The sequence below is a fragment of the Petaurus breviceps genome, unplaced genomic scaffold (assembly GCF_028583685.1).
Source record: "Petaurus breviceps papuanus isolate PSGF00001 unplaced genomic scaffold, PetGlider_PUasm1.0 90823, whole genome shotgun sequence".
In the NCBI taxonomy this organism is placed as follows: Eukaryota; Metazoa; Chordata; class Mammalia; order Diprotodontia; family Petauridae; genus Petaurus; species Petaurus breviceps.
Genome location: NW_027187352.1, coordinates 2,247,908 through 2,263,119, shown reverse-complemented (window position 1 = coordinate 2,263,119; position 15,212 = coordinate 2,247,908). Strand labels below are relative to the sequence as shown.

Here is a 15,212-nt window from a genome sequence, read left to right as displayed (position 1 = left end):
TCTTTCTCTAGGAAACTGAGGCAAATACGGTTAAATGACTTGCTCAGGGTCACACAGCTATAAGTGTCTGAGGCCCGATTTGAACTTGTGTTCTTGACTTCAGGCCTGGCACTGTGTCCACTGTGCCAAGGGCCAATATATGGCTAAGCATAAATCTGGGCCCATGGGGTGAAGAGCATCCCTGCAGACTGGTTGACCTGTCCTGTTCTCGTAAAGGGGATTTCCTGGATACATTCCTTGTGTGGGTATTTCCCTAGCCCCCCATATCCTGGACTGTGTGGCCCTAATCTTCTCCCAAACTTCCTATGTAGGGGAATTCCTGGACACATTCTTTACCTGGGTATTTCCCTGGTCCCCCCATATGCTGGATCATGTGGGGGAGGCAGCAGGAGCCCAAGTCCCTCTGTATGCAGCTGTGACCCAGAAAGAATGTGTAGGGGACTATCAGAGAGGATTTCTCCACACAGTATCACTTTCTAATACTTTTATTATCCAACTTAAAGAAATTGAGGATGAGGATGCATAAGAGGGGTAGACAGGAGACAGAGTAAAGACTTGAATTCAATAAATAAGAGTTACCAAACTTCAGGGCCCAGCCCCCACCAGGGGAGGGGAGGTGACAGCAGGGGCTGCGACCTGCACAGCACCCACAGAAATAGACGGGACGGATGCTGCCGGAATCGCTCATACTTCTCTCCTGGCAGCAAACACAGAGAACACAACAGAGCAAACTGGACAGAGAGAAAGCAGGTCGGGGGCCCAGGGGAAGTCGACAAGGCATAACTGGGGGTGTCATAACTGGGGTGGTCAGCACCTAGAGCCCACATCTTTCCTTGCTACTGCACTAGCCAGGGCTTTGAGCCTTGGGGATTCTAAAGCACTTTTTTTAGGGGAAGAGAGGAGAAAATGGGACATGGAAGGACAGAGGCCCCCAAACTACAGTCGACAACACAGAACAAGTTTGTTTTTAAAATTTAAAAACAGCCTTTCACCCCTGGGGGGCGGGGTGGAGGGGGCTGCTTGACATGCATTAAGGCACCCCCCTTCCTCGTGCAGAAGCAAGGCCCTGGGTTGAGTTGGTGGCAAGTAGGGGGAAGTGCAGCTAGCTGGGGAATCTAATAAAGCTCTTGATCCAGCTTGAGGGGAAGAAGGGAAGGGAGCTGAGATAGACTGTATACATCCTAAATTGCCCCTGCTCCCAAGCAGAGAGAAGCCTGCTGCACTGGGAGCAATGGGAGGGGGGGGTCCTCTTCCCAGGGAAATGCAGGGTAAACCTCTCAAGTATCATCCCAAATCATCTTTTTTTCCTTTCCAGATATGGGTGGGAGATCATGGCTCAGTGAGCAGGGCAGGAGTTGGTAAATGGGAACTCAGAGGTAAAATGCGTGACGAGGACATACAGCAAGCTAGGTTCAGAATGTCAAAGCTGGAAGGGACCTTTTTAAAACCACCAAGTCCAACCCTTCACTTTACAGGAGTAAACAGGCCCACACCAACTAAGGGAGGCAAAGCTGGACCCAGAACCCAGGTCTCCTGAGATTTCCTTCTGCTCTGTGGCTGCCTCCCCTCCAAGCAGCCTCACAGACTAAATCAGACTTCTACCAGAAGCCCCATGGCAGGGGTGGTCATAGGACCAGAGACTTAGAACTGGAAGAAACCTCCCATTTCACAGGTGAGGAAACTGAGGTACAGAGAGATTAAAGGGTCAGAGCTTGGGATTAGAACCCAAATGCTAAGTCCCTTCCCCTCGGATCTCCCATCTAAACCCCACCAAAATCTCTTCCCATGGACAAGCCCCATCTTGGAGATTAAGACCAGGTGCTGGGGAGTGGGGGATGGGGGAGGGAAGAGGAGGGTGGTGGGTAGGACTTCTTTCCCCATGACTATAGGGCAACGGAAAGGGCCTTTGACCTGGGAGTCAGGAGACCCAAGTTCTGGTCCTTATTCTGCCAAACTCACTGTGACCTTTGGAAGGTTTCTTCTCTTTGGGCCTATCTTCTCACTTACCCAGTGACTGGATTTGATCCTAGCTCTAACATCGTGTGACTGTGGACCCCCACACCATTTATTCTTCCCCCCTACATTTCCTGACTGCCACTTCCCCTGCCCAGAAATGATAAGACGGAGAATAGGGGAGATGAAGAGGAGGCTGAACCCTTGGCTTTTCCTGGAAACTCCTGCATGGGGATGGATGGATAGCTGGATATATCCTATCTATGGGTCACCAGGGAAGGGACCCTTACTTGGGGCTCAATGTCCCATCTATGAAGCATTGGGGGGGAAATCCCCACTTGGGTGTGAATTATGCCATCTTTGAGGACCCAGGAAGCTGGGTTGGGTGTCCTGTCCAGAGCAAGGGAAAGACCAGATGACCAGGGAGAGACTTGCTGCTAGCATGGAGAAAATGCTGGGGGAGGGAGGGTGAGGGGGTGGGAACAGGGTAAGGAGACAGGGCAGCCCACTCAGCAAGTATGGGCGTCTCCCTCCCTCTCTTCCCTGGACAAGATCATCTTTTCCTTTAAAATAAGCTGCCTGTCGTAGCTCAGGCTGAAGTGAGCTCTCTCCCCTGCCACTGCCCACTTCCCAGAGCTCACTGGGGCTGCCCAGGGTGCAGGGGCCTGCCCGGGGCCTCAGGTTGCTTCCAACTCCCAGGCTCCAATGTCTCACAGGGCTCTGGGCCTGAGCAGATCATAAGGGCACCTGTAAGGAGAGAGAGAGTACTGAGGGATGCCCTCAGGTATCCCAAGAGCCCTGGGCGGATCCCTTAGTCTGTCAGCACCTTGGACACAGAAGCCCTGCCCCACCCCTACCCGGGGAGAGGCTCAGAAGCCAGCAGTACTCACTGGCTGCCACCCCTCTACCTCTCACCCTCTGGCCCAGATCCCTCCCCTCCCCCACTTCCAGGAAGCCTTTCCTGCTAACTTCTGCCCACAGTGTCTCCCCTCTCTGAAGGCCCCCACTCTTGTTTCTAAAAGTTGACAGCATTGTGTACTTCCTCCAACTGTGGACTCCCCGAGGGCAGGCTGTCTCCCCCTCAGTACAGAAAATATCCCAGGGCTACATTACCTTCAGATGACCAAGTTGGATTCACTCAGCCTGACCACGTATCGATTTTCCTAAGGGAGAAGTTGTAACAAAGATCAGAAATGGGGGAACAGTTGGAGGCCGGCCCCCAAAGTGTGCAGACTCCTTGAGGGCAGGGGCTATTTCATTTCTCACTTTGTATTGCCTGGGGCTGAGCACAGCGGAGTCATTCATGTAATCCAAGTCATGTAATCTCTCCAGAGAAGGAGACCGAGTTTAAGTTGGTTAAAACCTGCCTCTTCTAAGGTCACACACATGGCAAGTAATAATGTTTGTTGTGTGACTACAGAAAGTGATGGGCCCTTCTAACTTCCATCTGGGCCCAATTCACAGAAAGATAAACACACCACCCTTGGGAGTTGGCAGGAAATAAGGGATGAGCTAGGGAACCACAGGCAGAGAGACATGTGGGGCTGCTGGGAGCTGAGAACACTGGGAGGCCCTAACTGGACCAAAGCTCCCTTTCTAACATCCTTGCCCCCCTGACTGAGCCTGGGGGTGGCTGCTGTCAGGGCCCAGGTCCTATGGACCACCCCTCTCCCCACCACACACACACAAACACACCCACACACCTACACAGATACACACAGACACACCCACCCCTACACCCCCCACACACAAACATACCACACACACATACACCGAGACACCCCCCCCACCTACACCTACACACACACACACACACACACACACACACACACACACACACACACACACACACACACACACACACCCATGCCCCATCCCTCTTGTCAGCCAGCTCACCTCTGATTTGCTCTCTGTTGCCCCAGATGCTGGGGTTTTCAGCCATTTGGGTCGCCCTCCACCACTGCCCAGAAGGGCCCTGTTCTCAGGGGGGAGCCCAGGCGGAGGAGCTTCAGCTGCCTCCCCCTCCTCGCTGGTTTCTGAGATGGTTTTCACCTCTGGGGGTGGTGGGCTTGGCCGCTGCTCAGGGATTCGGGCCACACGGAACCTGGAGGAAAGGGAGCAGAGATACATGAAGGGGTAGTGCTAGAACAGGAGTGGGGAACCTGCAGGCCGCAGGCTCCCCACCCTGGGTGAGAATGATGGGGAGATCAAAATGTGGGCCAGCAGAAAAAGTCCTTCCTTTGGTATCACTGGACCTGCTCTGTTCCTGTGTGACCTTGACCAACCCTCTCATCCTCTGACCCTCAGTTTCCTCATCTGTAAACCAAAAGAGTTGGAGCAGATGTCCTCTCAGGTACTTTTCTGGCTTTAGATTTATTATGATTCTCTAAAAGCAGAACTGGGAAGGAGAGAGACCGGGAAACTGCAGAGTCAACCACAGAGTCAAATGCACTGGATAATAGCAATAAACCCTGGCCCCCACGCCCCCATCCCAAACTGCTGCCAGTGAAACCAACTGCTCTGCCAGCTCCTGCCTCCTTAGCCAGCCTCATCTGGGGCCAAGATGAGAAGCCTGATAGCTTCCTTGGTCTAAACAGGATCCCGCTGGTCCAGGCTGGGTCTAGGGATCTGAAGTTTAGGGGCCTACTAATCTAGAGCATATTAATGTACCTCTGTGGCTGACGTGCTTCCTTTCCTGAGGGTGTCATTTCTGAATCTTTTTATTTTCTCCTCCATTGAGAAAAACCCAAGAGAAAACACTCTGGAGGAATGCATGGACATAGAGGAAGGAGGAGAGAAGGGAAGGGCCAGAAAAAGATGTGGGGCATCACTATCGACACTGGACTTGGAGTCAGGGAGACTTAGGTTTGAATCCTCCCTTAGCCACTTACTGATTGTGGGACCCCCTAAGCAAGTCACTTATCCTTTCTGTTCCTCATCTATAAAACGAAGGGGCTGGAATCACAGCTCCCTTGGGTTCAGGTACCATCTGGATGGAGGTGGCCAGATCCAGATGAGCTCCAGGTCCAAATCATGGACATCTCTACCTGGATGTCCTGCTGGCATCTCAGACTCAACATGTCCAAGATGGAACCTCTACTTTCTTCCCTAAACTGCATCCCCTCCAAGTGCCCCTCACTCAGGTTATCCTCAACTCCCCCCTCTCCCTCACCCCCTATCATCTTGTCATCTCTACTTACCCAACATCCCTTCTCTCTACTCACAGACATCACTCTAACTCAGGCCTCATTGTCTCATGTGGGGTATTGCGCTAGCCCCCTGGCCCCTGCCTTCAGTCTTTCTCCTCTCCAATCCATTCTCCAGCACAGCTGCCAAAGAAATCTTCCTGAAGTACAGATCTGACCATGTTGTTTTTCTATTCCAGAGTCTACACTGATTCCCTGCTACCTTTAGCATAAAATACACACTCATCAATTTCACAATGTTGGCCTTGCCTTACTTTTCTACCCTCATTTTTCATTGCTACCTTGAATGTGGTCTATGTGCTGGCCAGATTGGCCTTCTTATCTGAACAGATTCAGCATTCCCTCTCTCTCTGGACATTGGCAGTGGCTGCTTCTTCATCCTTGGAATGGACTTCTACTCACTTTCCCTTCTTAGATTCTTTAGCTTTCTTCAAGGCTCAGCTTGGGTACTACCTCCTACAGGGAGGTCATCCTGATTTCACTAATTGCTACCTCCTAGAATTATCCTGAATTTACTCATCTGTTGAAATACTATCCCCCAGGGCAGCTAGATGGTACAGTGGATAGTGCACCAGCCCTAAAGTCAGGAGGACCTGAGTTCAAATATGACCTCAGACACTTACTAGCTGTGTGACCCTGGGCAAATTATTTAACCCCGATTACCTCTTCAAACAAAAAAAAAAATAAAATAAAATACTGTATCCCCCAACAGAAGGGGAAATTGTATCTCCCTTGAAGACTCTTCAAGGCATGGATTTTTTTTTTTGTTCTTTGATTTTTATCTCTGTATCCCTTATGCCTAGCCCATAGAGGGTGCTTCATAGCTGCTTCCTGAGTTGAAGGGGCTCTCCAAGGCCACACAGCTAGTAAGGAGCAGAGCCAAGTTTAGAAAGAATTCTAGCTCTTGGCCTCTATGGGCAGTGTGTATTCCAGCTCACTAACCCCTACTCTTATCAACAAAACTCCCTTCTTCGGATTTAAAAAAATAATAATGCTCTAATTAAAAAAAATCAACCATCACCAAAAAGAACACCCACCACCAGTGTGGCACTCAAGCATGCTTGCAAAACCCAAAGTCTCCATCCTTCTCCCCTTGGCTTACAAACTTCAATGTCTCACCCCTCCTCTCTGGCTGAAACTGGCTCACTGGGGCTTGAAACAAACAATAGGATTAGGCCCAGCGGAAGCATTGCTATTAGACTGTATAAGCTGGCCAAAGAACTCAGACACCTCTAGAAAGAAATCCCAAGGGGGTAAAAACAGCAGGCGGCAAAGGGAGCAACCACTTTCCTTTCCATTTTCATAGCAGTCTCCATTCGCCAAGCCAGACTTTGGAAAGAAAGCTGTGCCTGGCGAAGGCAGGGGCGGGCTGAGTTTTGTTATTGTTTGCTTGAGTAATCAAAGCTTGCTGTAGGAGAGCTGGGAGATCCACGCAGACACGTGCGGCCACAAATATGTCCAGTGCTCAGACTCATGCAGGCACATGAGACCGTAAGCGTGTGTCTCATACAGTCCCTCCCCAGCATGCCTGACTGAAGCTCTCAGCACATCCTTTGAGAAGCACCGATCTGGTGAAAGGACTTTTGCCTGAGGATATAGAACTAGGTAGTAAGTAGCAGAGCACCGGGGAGTCTCCCAGATGTCACAAGGGAGCCCCAGGCTGAGGACAGTGAAGAGCCTGCCCTGCAGAGAGAAATGGATTGGCCTGAGACACAGGACGGACTAGACAGCTCCTGGTGAAACTGCAGAGGGAATGCTCTGGGCTCTGCCTCTAAATCCCAACTGCACCAAGGGCTGCCGCGGACCCCAGGATTCTGTCTTTCCTCATCTCACTGTACCTCACTGCACCTGACCTCAGATTCCTTCACTCCTTCTGGCCGACCTGTCCCTGATTTCTCCCTTCTCTCTCTCCCTGTCTCGTCTCTCTCTCCCTTCCTCCCTCCCTCTAGAGGCAGTTGGGGTTAAGTGACTTACCCAGCGTCACACAGCTAATTAAGTGTCTGAGGACAGATTTGAACTCAGGTGCTCTATCCACTCCACCACCTCGCTGCCCCTTCCTCTTTAATCTTGACCCTACTAATAGTCATGGAATCTGTGAGAGCTGAAAGGGACCTCATGAACTGACTTCACCAAGGAGAAATGACTTGCCCAAGGGCATACATATAGCAGACACTGGACTCCCACCTGTTCGTCAGCAACCATGGCCCTGCCCTCCACCTTCAATGTCCACGTCCCCTTATTCTTCAGGGTGCCTAGGCCTGCTATTGGCCCCACCCTGAGTGTATAGGATCACAGATTCTGAGTTGTAAGGGGCTTCAGAGCCCACACTTATAGAGTCATTTGAGCCTCACTGCAGCCCTCTCAGGGAAGTGCTATTATTGTTCCCATTGTGCAGAGGACCCTGAGGCACAGGGAATTTAAGTGCTGTAAGCCATACAAGTAAGCTTCAAAGGCAGGTTTTGGATGTCTCCAGAGCCAAAGCTCTTTCTTCTGTATCCAAAGTCCCCCTGGCACCAGTGATCCCCCTTCCCCAAAGGGCCCTGGACTTACCTGCCCACAGAGAGGATGGTGATCTCCCCTGGGCGGCTCCCTTTGGGAGTGGGCTTGCTGCTGCCACCTCGGGGTGGCAATGCACTGGGTGTGGGAGTGGAGGCTGCGGCAGCCTCAGGGGACAGCAGGACCTCGGGCCACTTCCTCTGGCTACAGCGTGAGCAGCTGGACCCGGAGCGGGAGGTCAGGCCTTGCACTGTGTGCAGGTGGTGCTGGTGCTGGCAGATGTGCGGGATGGGCGGAGGTCCTTGGGTCAGCCTGGGAAGAGCAGGAAAGGATTAGTGTAACCTCAGGCTTTGCCTATTTCTCCCCTGGAGTCTCTACCCACAGAGACACCTGGAGACAATATGATTGTACCCCAAGTGAAGAGAAAGGGGAAGAGGAAGAAGACGAGGAGAAAAGGAGGAAGAGAAAAAAGGAGGGAGAGAATAGAGGGAAGAAGAGGAAGAGAAAAGGAGTTAGGAAAGAGGAGGAAGAAGAGAAAAAGGGAGGTAGAGAATAGAGGGAAGAGGAAGAGAAGGAAAAGGAAGGAGGAGGGTCCTTTAAACACCCCCTCCAACTGAAAATAGCCTCAGCATGGTGCTCTTCCCCACCAGCCTGGCCTCGCTGACCCTACCCACCTCCCAAGGCCAAGCATTCCCTGTCTCCAGCCAATGCCACAAGGAAGGAGACTCCTGCCCCCTTGAGGGAAAAAATCCAACTCCTCTCCTTTCCTGAATCCCCAGAAAACAGCGAGAAGAACCAGAGGATGACAGCAAGTCCTCTGCCCCATCTACAGCCAGCTCCCCCAAGGAGCCTGGACTTGCAAGAATCCAGGCAGCAAAGGACAGCAGGAGTCACAAGGAGCAGTGCGACCACAAAGAGAAAGCAGGCACCAGCAGCAAACCAAAGCAGGCAGAGAGGCAAGAGAAGTCAGGAGGGGAGGAGAAACAAGCCGGGGGGGGAAGGAGAGCCAAAGGAAGCCATCAAAGTGAAGCAAAAGAACGAGGCAGCTGCTTAAAAACACGAGTGGCCAACAACTGCAGAGGCGAGCTGAGCTCTCATCTCCCCGCGGGCTTGCCTCCCCACAGCTGATGGCCTCTGGCTTACTTGGGCAAAGGTTTGTGACTGGTCTGCACAAGCTGTTTGCTGTGGTATTCTTTCAGCAGCTCCTCCAGGGCGGCCGCATTCTCTGGGAAGCAAAGGGCCACAGGTCAGGGTGGGCCTGGCCTTCCCAGCTGTCCCCCTTTCTCCCACCCTGGGCAGCTTGCTGGCTCAGCCTCTGGGAAACCCTTGGCCTTGTCCAGGTAACCATCAGCCACTGTTGCTTGCCCAGTCTCTGCCCTCCACACCCAGAGGCACAAAAGTCACAGAGGTAGTGTTTATTATTTAGTCAATCGGTCGTATCTTCAATCTTCTTGACCCCATCTGGGGTTTTCTTGGCAAAGATACTGGAGTAGTTTGCCATTTCCTTCTCTAGCTCATTTTAAAAATGAGGAAACTGAAGCAAACAGGGTTAAGTGACTTGCCCAAGATCACATAGCTAGTGCCTGAGGCCAGATTTGAACTTGGGCCATCCTGACTCCAAGACTGGCACTCACTGTGCCACCTAGCTGTCCTCAAGACCCCCGAAGGAAAGATTCCCTCCCAGCTTAATCCCACAGAAGAGGCATCCCTTCTGGAGGCCTACAGCAACGGGGCTCTCATCACTGTATGGAAGAAGTCCATCCTCCTAGGGAATAGCTCTAGCTATTACAATGTTCTCCTCCCTTATGACTGACCCCCAACTATTCCTGCTCTCCCCTTGGGAGCCAACACGACAAAGGGTCAGAGACGGAGAGCTGAAAGGAAGTTCAGAGGCTACTGAGTCCCACTGCTTTCATTAAACAGATGAGGAAACAGACTGAAAGAGATGAAGCAACTTACTCAAAGTGACCCAGTTAGTAAATCCCCAAAATCAGGATTTGAACTCAGTTCTTCCTGATTCCAAACTTGGCAGAGAGCGCCACCCAACTGCCTTGGGGCAGCGCTTCAGAAACTGGAAGGAGAAGATTGTGTGGCTCCAGTGGGAACCCCAGACCCCGGCTATCAATCACACTGAAGTGTTTCTGTCTCCAGCTCTTTTTTACAGAACTCCAGGGCTGGAAGGAACTCAGACAGAGTTCAGTGCCTACACCTTCCAGGAGGAAAGTGAAGGCCCCAAAAGGGCAGTGACCTTGTTAAGGTCACAGAAATGAGGCGATGACCAAGCCCAGGTTAGAACCCAAGCCTCCTGACTTCTCACGAAGAGCGCCACACTCTTAGTACCCTCCAGGCACACACAGGAGGTATCTACCCTCAGCATCTCCTCCAGGGGCTAATGTGGTCTGCCTGTGTTGGCCCCTTATCAGACAAAGGGCCGACAAGATAGGGAGCATCTTCAGAAGGTGCTGTCTTGGTCCTAGCCTCTGCTGTGGCATACCAGAGACAGACAGCATGGTACAATGAGGAAACTGAGGCAAATGTTGGCTGGGAGTTAGGAAATCGCTTTGGGCAAGCCATCTACTCTCTCTGAGCCTCAGACTCCCCAGACCCTGGAAAACTGGGGTAATAACATTAGGACTACCTACTTCACAGGGTTGTAGTGAGGAAAACACCTTGGTAAACCTTCAACTGTCCACTATTAACCATTATCATTACCGCTAGGAGCAAGGCACAACACACACTGGACCTGGAGTCAGGAAGAACTGAGTTCAAATCTAACCTCAGACACTTACTAGCTGGTTAACCCTGGGCAAGTCATTTTGCCTCTCTTTGCCTCAGTTTCCTCATCTGTAAAATGGGCGTAATGATAGCTCCTGCCTCCCTGGACCAAATGAGATAGTATGTATAAAGTACTTTAACATAGTAATAAATATTAATACATGTTTAATTAATAAATATTATTAATAATTAATTTGATGAAATAACTAATTTATATTAACTTAATAAATGCTTGTCTCCTTCTTCCCCCTCTCTGTTGGCAGAATCAGGAGAGGGGCAGGTTTCATATACCTGCACAGCAAGACAGCAGGAATTGCTTCCTTTTCCTAACTAAATAACTGGTGTTGAATGAACAAGACAGACCCCAGTTCCCTAATCTGTCTTCCCACCAGGGCACTTCCTCTTATCCCACAGTGACTGGTCCTGGATGAGCCCTCAAGGCTCAAAGGCTGGGGGGAGGGGACAGTTGACAGCCCAGCCCTTTCCCCAGCCTCACCTTTCTTCTCTGTGATCAGCCGAACTAAGACCCCAATGGTGTCCTCATTGGGGTCATCCATTCGGTAGGCGGGGTTGGTCCCTGAGGAAAAGACAAGAGTCTATGAGACTGGGAAGAACACGATGGGAACAGGGTTCAAAGCCTGGGCAGGGAACCAGTCAGTGCAGCTCAATGCCAAGGCTGGGGTGAGCGCTTAGTATGTGTCTCTGAGGCAGCGGAGCTGGTATTCTCCTGCCTCTGTCTTTTTCCTACACAACCAACTCAAGGCTCTTGCCATGGGCATTAAGTCTGGACCCCTGAGGTGGGGATGGGGTAGGGGCAACCCTACAGCTGCAGCGGTTCCTTTGCCCAGAGCATGGAATCAGGATGCACAGACCCACAGAATGCCAGAGATGGAAAGAGGCCCTTAGAGACTCAGAACAACCACTTCATTTGTATAGATGAGGAGACTGAGGTGCCAAAAGGACTCCTCAAAAGTCACTAAGTGAATCAGTGGCAGAGCCACGGCTAGAATCTTTCCTGTCCTCCCCCCCACAGAAATGTGGCCTTAACTTCAGCAGAGATTGGGGTTAGTTGGCTGGACGCCTCCCCCATAAGGGCAAGTGAAGAGAAAGAAGGTCTTTCCTCTCTCTCTCTCCTAGACAGACCTTCCTAAGGAACAGAGATGTGGGAGGATACTGGGGGAGGGGTTATTAGCTGCTCTCAGACTCCTGTCTCTCTCCTTCCACTCTCCAGGGAAGGAGACAGCTGGAGAAGCTTCCTCAACAGCTGTAGAGTTAATCTTGGACACACACGGCCTCAGAATTCCCCCTAGAGAATCCTGACATTCCATATAATCCACCCACCCACCCAAAGGGTAGCCAGCCTTCCGGCTTGGGGAAGACCTTCAATTGATGCAGCTTTAAATGGGTCACCTGGGTCTCCCTCTACAGATTAGCTAATGTACAGGAAGGCTAAGGCCAGGTGTCGATGGCTCCAGTAATGAAGCTCCTATTCTCAGGCCCACATCAGGGGCTCTTAGAAGACCAAAAAGGTAGCAAGAGAAAGAAGGGGTCTCAGGTGGTTGGAAACACCCCAATTCTCTCTGTAAGCAAAACACAAATATAATGGTTCTCTCTTTGCCTGGGTCAGACAATATTGCATTATGTTAATGTGCATCGATGAGGACAGCAGCCTCCAGTGAAATAAACAGACCATTTGGCTGGGAACAAAAGTGCCAGCACACATACAATCAACTCATCTGCCAATTCTCCTCGGGCCTTAGAGTCCATGATGAATTTAGGCCAAAAGGTAGCTGGGGGAAAATGAGTCTGGTCAGGAAGCATGAGGCCTGGCTTTTCATTCTAGCTCTGTCCCTGACTTGATGAGAGACTTTGGGTAAGTCCCTTACCCTTCCCAGGTCACAGCTTCCTCATCTGTAACCTGAGGAGAGATGTGTACCCAGTGCCCTTTGGGTCTTGATGCTGTATGGTCCTGAGGGGCAGGTCCCGGGAGCTCTTGTTCTGTCTTGGAGACTGTGCTAATCCATTTAGGACCCTCACTCCTCTTCAGCCCCTTCCCCAGAAGGAATTCAGACGGAGGGAAAACTGTCCCCGCTCCTCTGAGTCTCACCCTCCTGACCTCAGCCAGCAGGGGAAATTGGAGTCAGTCAGGCAGAACTTTTGCCTTGGGACTATTTAGACCTTAGATTGTCAGACTCATAAATTTTCCCCCTTCCAAAACTGTTTAAAGACATTTTAAAGTGTACCATTAAAGCTTTTTTTAAAAAAAAATCTGCTATTTCATTTCAGTTTCATGTTATTATTCCCATTTTTACAGATGGGGAAACAGAGGCTGAAAGAGAGAGTGACTTGTCTGGGGTCATACAACTAGTCCAAATTCAGACTCAGGTCTTCCTGCCTCCCAAGTCTGGTACCTAGTTTGATTCAATACTTTCAGAACTTTAGAACCTCAGGCCTTCAAAACCTTTGATCCCCTTAGGAATGTATGTTCTTTAGAATCCCTTAGCACCAAAAAGGCCCAGGACTCAGAAGTTTTCAAGCCATTGCTGCATTTCTTTCCCATGTGTCCCTTCATTATCTAATTGCTTTTGTTTAAAAGCCATCTAATTTCTGGAAGTCATCTACTTCCTCACTGCCTGCTCTCTCTTAAGCCCTAATATGTCACTAAAACCACTCTTTCCAAGGTCCCCCAGACCCTCCTCATCGCCAAATGCAGCAGCCTTTTCTCAGCCCTTCTCTACAACTGTTACTGCTACCACGGTTCATCTCTCTCCTGCCTGACACCATCTCCTCCTGTGACTTCCTGCTCTCTTCTGGTTCTCCTAGCTGTCTGCCCTTTCCTTCTTCATCTGTTTTCCACATTTATCTTCTTCTCCTACCCACTAATTGTGTGGCTCCATCCTGGGCCCTAATCTTTTCTCTCTAAATTCTCTCTGTGGGTGGAGCTCATCTCTGCTGATGACTCCTAGGCCTGATACCTCTCCTGGGTTCTAGACTAGAATATCCAGATGTCTCCAGCCCACCTCCACCTGGACCTCCCATGAATAGCTGGTCCTCACCATCAGCTGTTCTCCCTTCCCTGTTCATGCACACCTGTAGAGGGGTTGGATCACCCCCTCTGACCAGGAGTCCCCCCTACACACACACCAAAGGCAGGGGGCTTTTCCCCAGACTCAGACTTGCAGCTCCCCAAGGATTAAGGCTGTGTCTCCCCCCCTTAGGACTCTGGATCCTTCTTACCATTTTTGCCCTCAAGCCCGGCCTCTTCACCACTGTCTTTGTGGGCTGTGCAGTGATAGCCTTTCTTCTTGAGAAGATTGCAGAGCAGAATCCCCAGCAGGCCCATCAGGCAGAAGATGGGGACGATGGCGATGACAGCGTACTGGGCTGCGGCTTCCTCAGGAACCTCTGCTTGGGTGCCGTTCTCTGAGGGCCGGACCTCGGGCCCCATGCCAGCCTCCACATTACGGCGCTGCCGGCCCCCACGCCCCAGGCCAGGCTCTGCCCTCAGCCAAGGAGACAGGGTAGGGAGAGACACAGGTGGAGAGAGCAGAGGGAAAGGAGAGAAAGAGGAAGAGGAAGAGACACACAGAGGGAGAAGGAGAGGGAAAGAGAAATCGAAACAGAGACACAGTGTGAGACAAAGAGACAGACACGTAGAAACAGAAAGACACAGAGGCAGACACACAAAGACACACAGAGAGGAGACACACAAAGAGACAAATGCAGAAAGAGAAAGAAACCAATGGGGGAAGGGGGGTAGGGAGAAAGCCAGACAGAGGAGATACACAGAGAGGAAAAAAAGAGAGCCATATAGAGACAGTAAGCAGAAAGGGAGACCCAAAGACAGAAGAAGAGCCATTTGAAAGGAGACACCAGAGAGGAGAATGACATAGAAGAGGGCAGGCAGAAATACATACCAGGACAAAGGGGAAAGGGGAGGGAAAGGAAGGGGAGGGGAAATAAGAGACAGATGGAGATAGGAGAAAAAAGGGATGGAAGAGAGAAAAAGGGGAGAGAGAGAAGGAGTTAGAAGAGAGAGAAAAAGAGAGGGGAGAGAGAGGAGAGAGGGAAGGAGGGAAAGAGGGAGGGAGAGAGGAGAGAGACAGAGAGAACAAGAACGAGAACAGAAAGAAACAGGCAGAGGATCAGGTATGGGGAATAGAGTCACAGACAGAGAGACCCAAGTTAGTGAGAAGGGATGAAGGGACACTCGCCCCAGAGCAGCCTCAGAGATGGCTCGGAGGGGTACCACCCCACCTCAGCCTCTCCCAGGAGCAGTGACCCTCCTACCCCACCCCAGACCCCACACTTCCCTCTCAGTCACCCCTTAGTGTCTCCCAGAAGTTTCTCTTCTGCCTTCCTACCCTCTCCCTGAGCCACTTCTTCAAGGGGCTTGTCAGCCTCTTCCCAGGTCCCTTTGTAATCTCTGTACTGGAGGAGAGGGGCCCACTGAGGCATGGAGAAGGGGCCTGAGTCCCATGGCAAGGGCACAGGAGGTATACCAAGGAATATCTAAACGAGCCTTGATTTCCGTAGGTCACCTTGTGCTCAGAGACACAAGCAATGTTACAAAATGTCAGTAGCTCCAAGGGCCTCTGAGTGACTTGTCTAGCTAACTCCCTTATGTGATAAGTGATACATATTTCCTGCCCTCTATCCTACCCACATGCAAACAGGCCACGTGGGTCATTGGCAGCCACAGGGCCTCTCACACATGCGTACTTCTACACGGATAAGCAGTGGCAGAGGTGGGATTAGAACTCCCAGCCCAATGGTCTCACA

The 15,212-nt window shown here is 51.1% G+C and overlaps 1 protein-coding gene across 1 annotated transcript in view; it reads right to left on the bottom strand.

Moving 5' to 3' along the window:
* Window positions 1-475: 475 nt before the first annotated feature.
* Window positions 476-15,212, bottom strand: part of RELT (RELT TNF receptor) — a 54,526-nt gene continuing 39,789 nt past the window's right edge. The window contains exons 6-12 of the mRNA XM_069070814.1: window positions 13,668-13,928; window positions 10,927-11,007; window positions 8,799-8,880; window positions 7,710-7,967; window positions 3,850-4,057; window positions 3,067-3,116; window positions 476-2,700 (exon numbers count right to left, since the gene is read on the bottom strand). Of these exons, the coding sequence (XP_068926915.1) occupies window positions 3,069-3,116; window positions 3,850-4,057; window positions 7,710-7,967; window positions 8,799-8,880; window positions 10,927-11,007; window positions 13,668-13,928 (938 nt within the window). The 3' untranslated portion in view covers window positions 476-2,700; window positions 3,067-3,068. The remainder of the gene's footprint in view (window positions 2,701-3,066; window positions 3,117-3,849; window positions 4,058-7,709; window positions 7,968-8,798; window positions 8,881-10,926; window positions 11,008-13,667; window positions 13,929-15,212) is intronic.